The 17,550-nt window shown below is 38.5% G+C and overlaps 1 protein-coding gene across 2 annotated transcripts in view; it reads left to right on the forward strand.

Moving 5' to 3' along the window:
* Positions 1 to 17,550, forward strand: part of LOC130078442 (leucine-rich repeat-containing protein 49-like) — a 40,328-nt gene that overhangs the window by 7,264 nt on the left and 15,514 nt on the right. For both annotated transcript variants that reach the window (XM_056243957.1, XM_056243956.1), the window contains exons 5-9: positions 1,302 to 1,445; positions 3,709 to 3,770; positions 12,857 to 13,007; positions 14,160 to 14,243; positions 15,344 to 15,555. In XM_056243957.1, coding sequence (XP_056099932.1) covers positions 1,302 to 1,445; positions 3,709 to 3,770; positions 12,857 to 13,007; positions 14,160 to 14,243; positions 15,344 to 15,555 — 653 coding nt within the window. The remainder of the gene's footprint in view (positions 1 to 1,301; positions 1,446 to 3,708; positions 3,771 to 12,856; positions 13,008 to 14,159; positions 14,244 to 15,343; positions 15,556 to 17,550) is intronic.

The following is a 17,550-nucleotide window of genomic DNA, read 5'->3' on the forward strand; positions in this document are numbered from 1 at the left end:
GCATGTAAAGTCCACACGAGAGGCTTAGTTACGGCTATCTAGTCAGTAAATAACTGTATTTAATTTGGTTGCACCATTTGTTCTTATGGCGGTTTGTAAAGGAACATAATGTGCCGTTTACATTCAACGAGCCTTTAAACTCATGAACACAAGTTGTGTGGAAACGCTGTGAATTTGATTTTTTTTCTTTTAAATTCTTTTAAAAAATTACTGTAATTATTATAATTAATTTTTAAAAAAGTACTTTTGAACAGTAGTGTTCATAGCATACACAACATGCATGTGCGAGTCGCTGTATGAAGATGAGGGATGTTTTAAAGAGTCAATAACAAGTCATTTATTAATATAATATTCTCCCTTAAATGTAAACATCATTAAAGGGGCGGTTGATTATAATTTGACTTGTCTAGCTGTAGTTAGTGTGTAATGTTGCAGTTTGAGCATAAACAGCATCTGCAGAGTCTCGACTCAAAGTTCACAGCAAAGGGAGAGATTTGCTTTTACAGAAATGCTTATTAAGGACTACAACTAACATCTGGTAGAACTACACTGAGTTTCTTCACAGGTTAGTGACATCACCAACCCTCAAATTTACATAAACCCCGCCCCAATTTATAGATTACCATGACAGATTATGCTAATCAATGTCTAGAAGAGAGTTAACTCCAGATCAGAAACATAAACTCATCAACTAACCATCAGAAATATCCTGTTGCTCTACATGTTGTCTCTTCTAGAGTCTCTCCATCTTTGTCTGATTCCGGTTTGAAGGCTAAAAGTTTTAAAAATGTTCAGTGTGTGTGTGTGAGAGAGAGGTAAAAGGACAAGAGTTCTTGAGAGTAGCTCATTTGCATTTAAAGGAACACACACACAAACACACACACACACACACACACACAAGCTCTTGAAGCTCCGCCCCCTGTGCTGGGAGCAGCAGCTCATTTGCATTTAAAGGGACACACACACAAAAACGGCGTGTTTTTGCTCGCCCTCAAAAAGTGACAATTTTAACATGCTATAAAAAATATCAGTTTTGAGCTGAAACTTCACACACACACTCTGGGGACATCAGAGACTTATTTGACATCTTGTGAAAGGGCATTATAGGAGCGCTTTAATGTCTAAAGGATTGAAGTCTGTCTGGTAAAACATGATCTAATGGATATAATTCATCAATCTGCTGCTTTATTCCAGCTGGTATTCCTGATCGGCGCTTCCTTAAACATTTTGTTTCATGAAAAGTTTAATGGTGCAACTCTCAAACATTTAGTACATGTCCCTTTCCTTCGGTGTCTCCGCAGATCTCTCAGATTGAGAACGTGTCGGGTCTGTCAAAGCTTCGTTTGCTGAATCTGTCGGGGAACCGCATCGCTCGAGTGGAGAATCTGCGGGGCTTGAAGAGTCTGACCGAACTCAACCTGCGGCACAACAGCATCTCGGACGTGGTGAGTGTGAGAAGCTAATCAGACACATTTAAAATAAATTAATCATTTAACCCTCTGGGGACGGATTGGGTGGTACCGCCCAAAATGGCATACTTTTACAAATGTGTAATTATCTTAAAAACGATTAATGATAGAGAGGTGCGGTCTTCCTCAGATTCCGCTGAAAACAGTGATAACTCACCCGGCTTGTAAATATACACACTTCCTTGTTGCGCAATACCACTATGTAAAAGGCCAATGAAATCGATGTTGTTTGGCAGATTCCGCGAACAACATCCAATGGAAAAATTGCCGATGGAGAAATATTTTTCTTATCCAATCAGAGGAAGGTTACCATGACGTATCTAGCAAATCAGAGGACTCTGTAGCTTTGCAAGGGGTGGTACTATATAGTTAGGGATATGACGCAAAGAGCGTTGAATGGAGAGAAGGAGAGAGAGCGAACGGAGGCTTACGGAGCGGGTTAGCAGAGATTTATATGAGAGAGAGACAGAACAATTATAATATATATATATATATATATACACACATACAATTATAGCATTATTTATTGTTTTAGCACTTTTATGATGGCAAGCAGTAAAGACTTACGGTGGAACAAGCTGTGGAACAATTACTGGAGAGTGACGAGGAGAAAGCATTGCTTAGAAAATTCTAAGCATTCCTAAGAAAAACGCCTAGGACTATTTGTAAATAAAGTTAAATTTTTCATTGTTGTTTACACATTTTATTTAACAATTACACCTGTCTGTCAAGCAAAGGCTTTGACAAATATATTTTTTGTTCAAAAACTGTTCACTATTGTTGTGTGATGTGTGATTTTCAGAAATAAATGACAAAAATCTAATTTCCGTTTTTGAAATTCTCTAGTTTATTGTACATTTTTCACTCATACTTCCTTTATAAACACATTACATGCATGCTTATGTTAGCTTAGGGTCTTCTGAATCCATAGATACCAAACACATAGTGTTCCATCTCCATTACATATGGTTTATAAGCCCAAATGTAAAAATAGAGAAAACGGACCAAAAAGGGCTTAGTCCCCAGAGGGTTAAAATAACAAAACATCAACACTTACTGCACTTAAACAGATTAAATATTTAATCCGTTCACCTACGTGAGCATTAGCCGACATCAGAGAACCGTGAAACACATGAATGTAATGTTAAATTATTGAAATATTAAAATGTATAATCTCAGAATGACTGTAATTTATAAAAACTACACAAATAGCTGAAGATCTCCAACAACTGTCCGATGTTGCAATGTAGTTGCTCAGTATTTTTTTGCACTTTGATATATGGTTGCTAGGTTATTATTGGTGGTTGCTAGGGTGTCTGTGATTGATGACGATCTTCTGTCTGTGATTGGAGGAGTTGTGCATCAGCTGGAGAGTAACACATGTTCACGGATCTCTGATGCCGGTTAATGCTGGTTTAGGCCACGCCCACATGTGTTAGGCCACGCCCACACCGTCTCTATTGACTCCATCCACTTCTGTGTCCTGAAACGCTCGTGTTTCGGGCTCGACGGCTTATTAATCGTATCTCTGGGTGTTTATCTTGTGTGCTGTACACCGTCACACCGCAGCTTTCACACAGGGTTTTGTTCTTTGTTATAAGTCATAAATGACGAGGAGGCGGCTTCACACAACACAGAGTCAATGGAGACGGTGGGATTGGTTTCCCCCGGTGTGGGCGTGGCCTAAACGTGTGTGGGCGTGGCTTCAGATTATGACGCGTGTCGCTCTGTCTCTATGACATGTAGCTAAATAAATGAATAATTTACTAAAAATTTTTTTTCTGCTTTTACATTTTTATGATTCAGTTTATTTCAGTACGGGTTTCATTTTAAAATCGTTTATTTACAGTTTTTCATTTTTAGGACATAATTAATTATTAGCTTTTCAGCAACCACTTAAAAACATCTTAGCAACCATTCTCCACACCCTAGCAACCACAAATTGATTTTGTTTAAAAAGCCTCCAGCTGAAAACAATGACTGACTGTTTTTGCTGTCGATCACTTCCTGTGTGTGTGTGTGTGTGTGTGTGTGTGTTGAATTTGAGCATCTCTCTCTCTACACACACACACACACACACACTCCCCTCCCCCGCAGTCGTCCTGCTCTTCCGCTGCCCCTCCCGTCAGTGTTCCGCCGCAGCGGTGTGTGTGTGTGTGATGGATCAGTGTGCCGGTGACTGAGGGATGCTGCATCACTTCTCTCTCTCTCTCTCTCTCTCTCTCTCTCTCTCTGGTAGACGGATGTGCAGCATCTTCCTCGTCTGCAGCGTCTGTTTCTCAGCGCTAACAGCATCAGCAGGTAAGATTAGCATTAGCGTGTTTAACGTTAACCCCGTCCTGTCTGAGGACGCGTCGTGCCCTCGTACTGCAGCACACACACACACACACACATGGGCGGAAGCGTTTAGACTGTCATCCAGTGTGTCTGATTCTGTAACCATGGGAACATGGTTCAGTAATTAGTTTTTTATGTGTTGTCATGGGTGGAGTTGTGCGGTTGCTAAGGGTGTGTACGCGTGCATGATGTTGATGCGGTGTGACGGAACGAGCGTTACGGCGTGTTTTTCCTCATTACTGCTGTGTCATACTGCTACATCCCGAGCCCTGTGTGTGTGTGTGTGTGTGTGTGTGTGTGAGGGTCTGTGGGCGGGGCTAACTCGAGGTCAGGGGTCACTCAATGTCTAAATAAAATTGAGACAAATTTATTTATTCTTTCAGCCATGAAAATATAAAAGTAGTTGTGACTTTTTAATCACACAATTCTGACTTATTTATTTCTTGCAATTCTGAGTTTACATATTGCAATTAAGACTTGTTCTCGCAATTCAGAGTTTATATCTCGCAATTCTGAGTTTATATCACACAATTTTGAGTTTCTTACAATTCTGACTTTCTCGCAAATTCTGAGTTTATATCTCGCAATTCTGACTTTATATCTCGCAATTCTGAGTTTATATCTCACAATTCTGACTATATATCTCACAATTCTGAGTTTAAATCTCGCAATTCTGACTTTCTCTCAAATTCTGAGTTTATATCTCGCAATTCTGACTATATATCTCGCAATTCTGAGTTAAAATCTCACAATTCTGACTTTATTTCTCGCAATTCTGAGTTTAAATCTCGCAATTCTGGCTTTATATCTCGCAATTCTGAGTTTTTCTCGCAATTCTGACTTGCTCGCAATTCTGACTTTATATCTCGCAATTCTGACTTTATTTCTCGCAATTCTGACTTTCTCGCAATTCTGACTATATATCTCGCATTTCTGAGTTTATATCACACAATTCTGAGTTTATATCACGCAATTCTGACTTTATATCTCGCAATTCTGACTTTATATCTCGCAATTCTGACTTTCTCGAAATTCTGACTTTATATCTAGCAATTCTGACTTTCTCGCAATTCTTACTTTCTCACAATTCTGACTTAATATCTCACAATTCTGAGTTTATATCTCGCAATTCTGACTATATATCTCGCAATTCTGACTGTATATCTCGCAATTCTGAGTTTTTCTCGCAATTCTGACTTGCTCGCAATTCTGACTTTATTTCTCGCAATGCTGACTTTCTCGCAATTCTGACTATATATCTCGCATTTCTGAGTTTATATCACGCAATTCTGAATTTATATCATGCAATTCTGAGTTTATATCACGCAATTCTGACTTTATATCTCGCAATTCTGACTTTATATCTCACAATTCTGACTTTCTCGCAATTCTGACTTTCTCACAATTCTGACTTTATATCTCACAATTCTGACTTTCTCTCAAATTCTGAGTTTATATCTCGCAATTCTGAGTTTATATCTCGCAATTCTGACTATTAGGGGTGGAACGGTACACAGAAGTCACGGTTCGGTTCATACCTCGGTTCAGACATCACGGTTCGGTACGATTTCGGTACAATGGAGTGAAAAGCAAAACAAAAATGCAGAAGGCATTTTTATAAATGGGTCATTCTTAGCATTCGGTGCCATTAGAGTCCTCATGACATAATGTGGTATTATTTGAGTAAAAATGGGCTAATACTTGTTTCTAAATGATCATCTTAAATTGTTAATCCCCCTTTACCATAGAACACAATAAATGTACCCAGGATTAATTAATAATAAAAAAAAATTACTCTGATGTTAGTGCAAGTAGGCTAAACTGCCATGTCCCCAAGTAAGCTTGCACAACTTCAGCCACAAATATAAGTAATAAAAATCAAATAAATTCCAAATTTTTCAATATTGTTGTATATTCTTATTTATAATATTCCTCACAAAAATATATTTTTTGTTAGTTATACATTTTTAATACTTAAAGTCTTTAAAAAATGTTGTGTCCCTGAATTGAATGTCCCCCCTGTTACTCTGATGGAAAATCCCTCTGAACACGCCCATTGACTGTTCCTCTAATCACATGTCTCTCAAGAATTTTAATACTTTTTGGTGGCAAATTATCTTCAAGAAGCAGAGTAAGTATCATTCCTTAATTCACTCTTTTTTCAATGTTTTAGAATGATTCACTGAAGTGGTAAAGCATAACATGTCCACCCTGTTATGCCTATTTATAGTGGAAACTGATAATTGTTTGTAATTTTGAAAATATGGTTAATAAACAGGTTAAAAATCTTCCTCAATAATCACTGCGCACTAGCTTGTTTTTCATCACATTTGTAGCAATGGCTAACTTTAGCATAAAATGTCCCTCCTGTTACTGTCCACCCTGTTACTCTTTTGCACACTAACAGGGTGGACATATTGTAACAGAGTGGGCGTAAATGCTAAATAAATGAGTGTTTACAGCTTGAATTGGTACTTATAATTAATTTATTATACATTTATTTGTTATATACCTTCAGGGGGTGCCAGGGTAAATGAGTTGATAACATTTATTGTTGTTTAGTGGTGTGATGTCCACCCTGTTACCCCTCTGTCCACCCTGTTACCTCTGTTTTTTTATTATTATTTTAAGTTAATAAAATAAGTTCAACAAATGTTATGCATATCTTTGTGGTTAATTTTAGGGAATGAAATGGCAAAATGAAATAATTAAAAAATGCGGCAAAATTCCATTGAAATGTCTTTTTATTCTAAAAGAAATGTGTTGAAATTACCACTGTGGCTTAAAATACAACTTTTTTTAAGATAATGCTCGTTAATGAACACTTTGTTAAAATACATTTGCGGGGTAAAGTGAGGGACATTTGAGCTCTTAGAAAATGTAAATATTACAATAACTGTGAATTCAAAACATTTATTAATTTAGATGAGAATGTCCTGTAACAGGGTGGACATTTGGCCTTTGCATGTGTGAAGAATTTGGTCAAAATTATTAAAGAGTGATATCCTGAGCTGGACCAATATATTTTTCTTGTAGTGTAACAAACCATTCTTCAGATAAAATGAATAAATCATGGAAATTTTTACTTTTTTTTGGGAAATTTACCAAGCTGAAATGGCACCGAATAGTAGGAATGACCCAAATGTCTTAAACCTTGTATTTTTTAAAATAAGTTTTATTAATAAAGGCATAGAACCAGTTTATTTGTAGTGCACTGACAGTAGTTTTATATAATTAGTTTATTAATTAAATTATTAAAAAGACGAAAAGACCTTGAGATATGTTTGGTAATTGTACCTGAATGAATTTAAAATTAATTTGCTATTTCAGATCAAGATATTTGTTTTCCTTCATTTTAATTAACTAACTTTATTCTCATCTGAATTATAAATAATTGATTTCCGTATAAAATAATACTACCATAAAAACTTGTTAACAGTTGTAGGTTACAGTTTGACAAGAGTTTAGAGTGTGACAAAAGCACAATGTTGTGTTTTATTGCCAGTGTACACAAATATAAGTAAACAATTTGCAGTTTTAATGATGTATGAAAAAAATGACGGAGTATGTTTTTACGTTTCCACTGTTCGATCGCCCGTGCCTCTCTCTCTCACACACACACACACACACACACACACACTGTTCATCACGCGATTCGCGCCCGCGCCTCTCTCTCTCTCTCACGCGCGCGCACACACACACACACACTGTTCATCGCGCGATTCGCGCCCGCGCCTCTCTCTCTCGCGCGCGCGCACACACACACACACACACACACACACACACACACTGTTCATCGCGCGATTCGCGCCCGCGCCTCTCTCTCTCTCGCACGCGCGCGCACACACACACACACACACTGTTCGATCGCGCCTCTCTCTCTCTCGCACACACACACACACTGTTCATCGCGCCTCTCTCTCTCTCTCTCGCGCGCGCACACAGACACACACACTCCTGCATTGCAATCTTGATCGCAGCCTGTTCATTGCTGCGTTAACAGTCACACCAAAAGCGAATAGAGCGAAATTTATCGCTATTTAAGAGTTTTTTTTTTATTTGTACCGTGTATTCTGCGTGCAAATTCGTGCACCGAACCGTGACGCCCGTACCGTTTCGGTTCAATACGAATACATGTACCGTTCCACCCCTACTGACTATATATCTCGCAATTCTGACTATATATCTCGCAATTCTGAGTTTAAATCTCGCAATTCTGACTTTATATCTCGCAATTCTGACTTTATATCTCGCAATTCTGACTTTATTTCTCGCAATGCTGACTTTCTCGCAATTCTGACTATATATCTCGCATTTCTGAGTTTATATCACGCAATTCTGAATTTATATCCCACAATTCTGACTTTATATCACGCAATTCTGACTTTATATCTCGCAATTCTGACTTTATATCTCGCAATTCTGACTTTATATCTCGCAATTCTGACTTTATATCTCGCAATTCTGACTTTATATCTCGCAATTCTGACTTTATATCTCGCAATTCTGACTTTATATCTCGCAATTCTGACTTTATATCTCGCAATTCTGAGTTTATTTCTCGCAATTCTGACTTTCTCGCAATTCTGACTTTCTCACAATTCTGAGTTTATATCTCGCAATTCTGAGTTTATATCTCGCAATTCTGAGTTTATATCTCGCAATTCTGACTTTCTCACAATTCTGAGTTTATTTCTCGCAGTTCTGACTTTCTCGCAATTCTGAGTTTATATCTCGCAATTCTGAGTTTATATCTCGCAATTCTGACTTTGTATCTCGCAATTCTGACTTTATTTCTCGCAATTCTGACTTTATTTCTCGCAATGCTGACTTTCTCGCATTTCTGAGTTTATATCACGCAATTCTGAATTTATATCCCGCAATTCTGAGTTTATATCACGCAATTCTGAATTTATATCCCGCAATTCTGAGTTTATATCACGCAATTCTGAATTTATATCACGCAATTCTGACTTTATATCACGCAATTCTGACTTTATATCTCGCAATTCTGACTTTCTCACAATTCTGACTTTATATCTCGCAATTCTGACTTTATATCTCGCAATTCTGACTTTATCACGCAATTCTGAGTTTATTTCTCGCAATTCTGACTTTCTCGAAATTCTGACTTTATATCTCGCAATTCTGACTTTCTCGCAATTCTTACTTTCTCACAATTCTGACTTAATATCTCACAATTCTGAGTTTATATCTCGCAATTCTGACTATATATCTCGCAATTCTGACTATATATCTCGCAATTCTGACTGTATATCTCGCAATTCTGAGTTTTTCTCGCAATTCTGACTTTATTTCTCGCAATGCTGACTTTCTCGCAATTCTGACTATATATCTCGCATTTCTGAGTTTATATCACGCAATTCTGAATTTATATCATGCAATTCTGAGTTTATATCACGCAATTCTGACTTTATATCTCGCAATTCTGACTTTATATCTCACAATTCTGACTTTCTCGCAATTCTGACTTTCTCACAATTCTGACTTTATATCTCACAATTCTGACTTTCTCTCAAATTCTGAGTTTATATCTCGCAATTCTGAGTTTATATCTCGCAATTCTGACTATATATCTCGCAATTCTGACTATATATCTCGAAATTCTGAGTTTAAATCTTGCAATTCTGACTTTATATCTCGCAATTCTGACTTTATATCTCGCAATTCTGACTTTATTTCTCGCAATTCTGACTTTATTTCTCGCAATGCTGACTTTCTCGCAATTCTGACTATATATCTCGCATTTCTGAGTTTATATCACGCAATTCTGAATTTATATCCCACAATTCTGACTTTATATCACGCAATTCTGACTTTATATCTCGCAATTCTGACTTTATATCTCGCAATTCTGACTTCATATCTCGCAATTCTGACTTTATATCTCGCAATTCTGACTTTATATCACGCAATTCTGAGTTTATTTCTCGCAATTCTGACTTTCTCGCAATTCTGACTTTCTCACAATTCTGAGTTTATATCTCGCAATTCTGAGTTTATATCTCGCAATTCTGACTTTCTCACAATTCTGAGTTTATTTCTCGCAGTTCTGACTTTCTCGCAATACTGAGTTTATATCTCGCAATTCTGATTTATATCTCGCAATTCTGACTTTGTATCTCGCAATTCTGACTTTATTTCTCACAATTCTGACTTTATTTCTCGCAATGCTGACTTTCTCGCATTTCTGAGTTTATATTACGCAATTCTGAATTTATATCCCGCAATTCTGAGTTTATATCACGCAATTCTGAATTTATATCCCGCAATTCTGAGTTTATATCACGCAATTCTGAATTTATATCACGCAATTCTGACTTTATATCTCGCAATTCTGACTTTCTCACAATTCTGACTTTATATCTCGCAATTCTGACTTTATATCTCGCAATTCTGACTTTATCACGCAATTCTGAGTTTATTTCTCGCAATTCTGACTTTCTCGAAATTCTGACTTTATATCTCGCAATTCTGACTTTATCGCAATTCTTACTTTCTCACAATTCTGACTTAATATCTCACAATTCTGAGTTTATATCTCGCAATTCTGACTATATATCTCGCAATTCTGACTATATATCTCGCAATTCTGACTGTATATCTCGCAATTCTGAGTTTTTCTCGCAATTCTGACTTGCTCGCAATTCTGACTTTATTTCTCGCAATGCTGACTTTCTCGCAATTCTGACTATATATCTCGCATTTCTGAGTTTATATCACGCAATTCTGAATTTATATCATGCAATTCTGAGTTTATATCACGCAATTCTGACTTTATATCTCGCAATTCTGACTTTATATCTCACAATTCTGACTTTCTCGCAATTCTGACTTTCTCACAATTCTGACTTTATATCTCACAATTCTGACTTTCTCTCAAATTCTGAGTTTATATCTCGCAATTCTGAGTTTATATCTCGCAATTCTGACTATATATCTCGCAATTCTGACTATATATCTCGCAATTCTGAGTTTAAATCTCGCAATTCTGACTTTATATCTCGCAATTCTGACTTTATATCTCGCAATTCTGACTTTATTTCTCGCAATTCTGACTTTATTTCTCGCAATGCTGACTTTCTCGCAATTCTGACTATATATCTCGCATTTCTGAGTTTATATCACGCAATTCTGAATTTATATCCCACAATTCTGACTTTATATCACGCAATTCTGACTTTATATCTCGCAATTCTGACTTTATATCTCGCAATTCTGACTTTATATCTCGCAATTCTGACTTTATATCTCGCAATTCTGACTTTATATCTCGCAATTCTGACTTTATATCTCGCAATTCTGACTTTATATCTCGCAATTCTGACTTTATATCACGCAATACTGAGTTTATTTCTCGCAATTCTGACTTTCTCGCAATTCTGACTTTCTCACAATTCTGAGTTTATATCTCGCAATTCTGAGTTTATATCTCGCAATTCTGAGTTTATATCTCGCAATTCTGAGTTTATATCTCGCAATTCTGACTTTCTCACAATTCTGAGTTTATTTCTCGCAGTTCTGACTTTCTCGCAATTCTGAGTTTATATCTCGCAATTCTGAGTTTATATCTCGCAATTCTGACTTTGTATCTCGCAATTCTGACTTTATTTCTCGCAATTCTGACTTTATTTCTCGCAATGCTGACTTTCTCGCATTTCTGAGTTTATATCACGCAATTCTGAATTTATATCCCGCAATTCTGAGTTTATATCACGCAATTCTGAATTTATATCCCGCAATTCTGAGTTTATATCACGCAATTCTGAATTTATATCACGCAATTCTGACTTTATATCTCGCAATTCTGACTTTATATCTCGCAATTCTGACTTTATCACGCAATTCTGAGTTTATTTCTCGCAATTCTGACTTTCTCGCAATTCTGACTTTCTCACAATTCTGAGTTTATATCTCGCAATTCTGAGTTTATATCTCGCAATTCTGAGTTTATATCTCGAAATTCTGAGTTTATATCTCGCAATTCTGACTTTATATCTCGCAATTCTGAGTTTATATCTCGCAATTCTGAGTTTATATCTCGCAATTCTGACTTTCTCACAATTCTGAGTTTATATCACGCAGTTCTTCCTTTTTTCCCTCCAATTTCTCAGTTTATATCTCTTTGAAGGGGCACGTGTTTATGGATGAAAGATCTGCCTGGATCACGCAATGTTTTTGTGATTAAAATTTTCCGATGCTCTTTTTTAATTCCATGGTTAAAATGGGCTTCCACACGAAGGGAAGTAACACGACAGCTAACGATTCCCTCTTCCTGTTTGATATCAGAACTGTTGTGGAACGCCGTGTGATGCTGACGTCAGTGTGTGTGTGTGTGTGTGTGTACTTTATTTCTCGCAATGCTGACTTTCTCGCATTTCTGAGTTTATATCACGCAATTCTGAATTTATATCCCGCAATTCTGAGTTTATATCACGCAATTCTGAATTTATATCCCGCAATTCTGAGTTTATATCACGCAATTCTGAATTTATATCACGCAATTCTGACTTTATATCTCGCAATTCTGACTTTATATCTCGCAATTCTGACTTTATCACGCAATTCTGAGTTTATTTCTCGCAATTCTGACTTTCTCGCAATTCTGACTTTCTCACAATTCTGAGTTTATATCTCGCAATTCTGAGTTTATATCTCGCAATTCTGAGTTTATATCTCGCAATTCTGAGTTTATATCTCGCAATTCTGAGTTTATATCTCGCAATTCTGACTTTCTCACAATTCTGAGTTTATATCACGCAGTTCTTCCTTTTTTCCCTCCAATTTCTCAGTTTATATCTCTTTGAAGGGGCACGTGTTTATGGATGAAAGATCTGCCTGGATCACGCAATGTTTTTGTGATTAAAATTTTCCGATGCTCTTTTTTAATTCCATGGTTAAAATGGGCTTCCACACGAAGGGAAGTAACACGACAGCTAACGATTCCCTCTTCCTGTTTGATATCAGAACTGTTGTGGAACGCCGTGTGATGCTGACGTCAGTGTGTGTGTGTGTGTGTGTGTGTGTAGTTTGGATGCGCTGGCCTGTCTGTGGGACTGCCGCTCTCTGAGTGAGCTGAGCGTCGATGGGAATCCCGTGGCGCTGGAGTCATGCTACAGACACACACTCCTCCGCTGCTGCTCGCCACACCTTCAGCTGCTCGACATGAGGCGCGTCACGGTGAGTCTGCGCCGATCCCACCCGATCACCCTGTTCTTGATACAAACTAAAGGCCTAAACTAATTAAAAACAGGGACGAGCTGTCTGATTGGTTCTGCTTCAATAGGAAATACATCAACAAATAATTCCATGGGTTCTGACAGTGAGTGTAATGGAGCATGTTTCTGCTGTGATGCCGTTTTCATCTTTTACATTTAAAATAGCAGGATTTTATGATAGCGGGGGCTTAAATTAGTATATTTTCTAGCATTTGTGATTATGATTATTTGTAGCTGTATATTTGCTATCTGTATAATTCAGCTGTATAATTAAATATATATATATATATATATTATAATATAATTATTTATTTAAAAAAAATTTGATTAGAAAATAAGTTAATAAATGTGATTTAAAAAAAATTAGGTAGTTGTTCATATATAAAATAAATAAATAAGAAAAACCTTTTCAATTAATAAAAAATAATAAAAATTTGATTAAAATTAAATAAACAAAAAAATAAATAATATATTGAACAGTACATTCCTATTGTGAGTAGATAAAAAATAAAATAATGTAACTTAATAATAATGTAATTTAATAGATTTATCATATTTATTTTTCAGTGTATTAATTGTGTGTTTATAAACGATAGATGCCTTTGAAGTGTTTGATGTGTAGATCATGTTTGAAACCCCTGATCTCCGTCTCTCTCCAAACGCTGCGGCGCCGCCTCCAAAACTGCAGCAATGCATGCTGGGAAGAAAACAGCTGGGCCGGCACATCATCTGAAAATAATCCTCTGTGATCCACACACACACACACACACACACACACACACACAAATAATGTGTGTCTGTGAGTGAGTTTTGGTGTGTTTGTGTGAGTGTGTTTGTATCTGTGAGCGTACATGTGAGCTTGCGTGTGTGTGTAAGTGAGTGTGTCAGAGAGTGTGTGTCTGAGAGAGTGTGTGTGTGTGTAAGTGTGTGAGTGCATGCGATGTGCATGTATGTGTGTGTGAGTGTGTAAGTGAGTGTGTGAGTGCATGCGACGTGTATGTGTGCGTGTGTGTGTGCGCGTGTGTAAGTGTGTGTGTGTGTGTGTGTGAGTGTGTGTGTGTGTGTGAGTGTATGTGTGTTAATTGTGTCCTGACGGTTTGCTGGTGTTCTGCAGGAGGAGGAGAGGCGCTCGGCGAGTGTTTCGGCACGAAAGGAGGATGAGAAGAAGAAAGAGAGTCACAAACTGGCTGCGCACAAGGTACACACACACACTTCAGCCCGACACACACAACAAACGAATGAATTCGGAGGGAAAACACACTTACTGACCCCACTGGCAGAAACTTGTTCTTGTTTTAAGCACAAACTCACTTAATTTCTCATTCTCATCATTCTGCTTCTCCGATAAATGTATCATATATCTAAGAGGTCGTTCACACCGAATGTGTTTTTCCATTCGAATGGAAAACAAATTCACACATGGAGTTTGTCCTGACACACAGTTATCGCATGCGTCTGGATGACAGCGGTTCCCAGCATCTGTGACACACACTCAATCCCAGGACTGAATCTCTGATCTCTAGGAGCAGCTGGAGGTCAAGCAACATGCACACGTTAGAGTGTTATTGATCTCAGTCTCACGAGGCCGTAATTATGAATATATGACAGTTCAGAGACACTCGAGATGAATGATTCTCATCAAATCTGTTCTCTGATGTCAGTTAATGATCACGACAATGCAGGTCAACAAATAAAATATTTAAAATTATTTATTTATTTTAATTTGACATGTTTATGAATTAATTTTTAGTAAGTGTTTAATTTTGATTTTTTATATTAATTTGACATTTTTATTATATTATTATTTATGATTTAGTTTGTTTACATTTTTATAATTTAATTTGTTGTAGCAAGTGTAAATTAATTTTTAGATTTTAATTATATTCTTTTTATTTTTAATTTATCCATTATTTATTTTCATTTTTCCTTTTTTAATGTTTTACTTACATTTATGTTTACACTCTACATTTACATTTTTATAATTTAATTTTAGTTAGTATACTTGATCTTTTTTAGATTCTTAATCTTTCTTAATTTTTAGATTCTTAATATTCTTAATTTAGTAATTTAATATTTTTTTTAATAGTAATTAGATGTGACTCAATAAAAGTGAATCTCAGCAAAACTGACCACTGACACTATTTTATTTAGTTCCATTAAGACCCTGAATTCTCATTTACTGTAATGCATATGAGAAAATAATGACATTGAAACCGTACAGAAAGTATTCGTCATAGAACCGCAGCTGTAGTTTCACACTGGAACCACTGAGGGATCTAATGGTTTCTCTGGTCTCAGGAAAGGCGTCGACTGGCGATCCAGAACGCAGCGCATCAGTGGGAGGGGCTTAAACAGAACGAGGCTCAGCAGTGGGAGGGGCTTAAAGCCTCGAGCCTCGAGATTCCTGCGCAGAACGGCTCAAAGGAAGATGTCAGTCCAGACAATAGCCCCGCCCACAGCCCTGCGCAGACAAATGGAAGCGCTCAGGAGACCTCGCCGGACGAGCCCAGGTGTGTGTGTGTGTGTGTGTGTGTGTGTGTGTGAGTCAGTGTCTGAGTCGGTGTGTCTGTGTGTGTCTGAGTCTGAGTGTGTCTGAGTCTTTGTGTCTGAGTCTGTGTGTGTCTGAGTCTGTGTGTGTCTGAGTCTGTGTGTGTCTGAGTCTGTGTGTGTCTGAGTCTGTGTGTGTCTGAGTCTGTGTGTGTCTGAGTCTGTGTGTGTCTGAGTCTGTGTGTGTCTGAGTCTGTGTGTCTGAGTCTGTGTGTCTGAGTCTGTGTGTGTCTGAGTCTGTGTGTGTCTGAGTGGGTGTGTCTGAGTCTGTGTGTGTCTGAGTGGGTGTGTCTGAGTCTGTGTGTCTGAGTCTGTGTGTGTCTGAGTCTGTGTGTGTCTGAGTCTGTGTGTGTCTGAGTCTGTGTGTCTGAGTCTGTGTGTGTCTGAGTCTGTGTGTGTCTGAGTCTGTGTGTGTCTGAGTCTGTGTGTGTCTGAGTCTGTGTGTGTCTGAGTCTGAGTGTGTCTGAGTCTGAGTGTGTCTGAGTGTGTCTGAGTCTGTGTGTGTCTGAGTCTGAGTGTGTCTGAGTCTGAGTGTGTCTGAGTCTGTGTGTGTGTCTGAGTCTGTGTGTCTGAGTCTGTGTGTCTGAGTCTGAGTGTGTCTGAGTCTGAGTGTGTCTGAGTCTGTGTGTCTGAGTCTGTGTGTCTGAGTCTGTGTGTGTCTGAGTCTGTGTGTGTCTGAGTCTGTGTGTCTGAGTCTGTGTGTCTGAGTCTGTGTGTGTGTCTGAGTCTGTGTGTGTGTCTGAGTCTGTGTGTGTCTGAGTGGGTGTGTCTGAGTCTGTGTGTGTCTGAGTCTGTGTGTGTCTGAGTCTGTGTGTCTGAGTCTGTGTGTCTGAGTCTGTGTGTCTGAGTCTGTGTGTCTGAGTCTGTGTGTCTGAGTCTGTGTGTGTCTGAGTCTGTGTGTGTCTGAGTCTGTGTGTGTTCTGAGTCTGTGTGTGTCTGAGTGGGTGTGTCTGAGTCTGGGTGTGTCTGAGTCTGTGTGTGTCTGAGTCTGTGTGTGTCTGAGTCTGTGTGTGTCTGAGTGGGTGTGTCTGAGTCTGTGTGTGTCTGAGTCTGTGTGTGTCTGAGTCTGTGTGTCTGAGTCTGTGTGTCTGAGTCTGTGTGTCTGAGTCTGTGTGTGTCTGAGTCTGTGTGTCTGAGTCTGTGTGTCTGAGTCTGTGTGTGTCTGAGTCTGTGTGTGTGTCTGAGTCTGTGTGTGTCTGAGTCTGTGTGTGTCTGAGTCTGTGTGTGTCTGAGTCTGTGTGTCTGAGTCTGTGTGTGTCTGAGTCTGTGTGTGTCTGAGTCTGTGTGTGTCTGAGTCTGTGTGTGTCTGAGTGGGTGTGTCTGAGTCTGTGTGTGTCTGAGTGGGTGTTTGTCTGAGTCTGTGTGTGTCTGAGTCTGTGTGTGTCTGAGTCTGTGTGTCTGAGTCTGTGTGTGTCTGAGTCTGTGTGTGTCTGAGTCTGTGTGTGTCTGAGTCTGTGTGTCTGAGTCTGTGTGTCTGAGTCTGTGTGTCTGAGTCTGTGTGTGTCTGAGTCTGTGTGGGTGTGAGTCTGTGTGGGTCTGAGTCTGTGTGTGTCTGAGTCTGTGTGTGTCTGAGTCTGTGTGTGTCTGAGTCTGTGTGTGTCTGAGTCTGTGTGTGTCTGAGTCTGTGTGTGTCTGAGTCTGTGTGTGTCTGAGTCTGTGTGTCTGAGTCTGTGTGTCTGAGTCTGTGTGTCTGAGTCTGTGTGTGTCTGAGTCTGTGTGTCTGAGTCTGTGTGTGTGTCTGAGTCTGTCTGTGTGTCTGAGTCTGTGTGTCTGAGTCTGTGTGTCTGAGTCTGTGTGTCTGAGTCTGTGTGTCTGAGTCTGTGTGTCTGAGTCTGTGTGTGTCTGAGTCTGTGTGTGTCTGAGTCTGTGTGTCTGAGTCTGTGTGTGTCTGAGTCTGTGTGTCTGAGTCTGTGTGTGCCTGAGTCTGTGTGTGTCTGAGTCTGTGTGTCTGAGTCTGT

This window comes from Rhinichthys klamathensis, unplaced genomic scaffold, assembly GCF_029890125.1.
Source record: "Rhinichthys klamathensis goyatoka isolate OS25496 unplaced genomic scaffold, OSU_Roscu_1.1 h1tg000874l_1, whole genome shotgun sequence".
In the NCBI taxonomy this organism is placed as follows: Eukaryota; Metazoa; Chordata; class Actinopteri; order Cypriniformes; family Leuciscidae; genus Rhinichthys; species Rhinichthys klamathensis.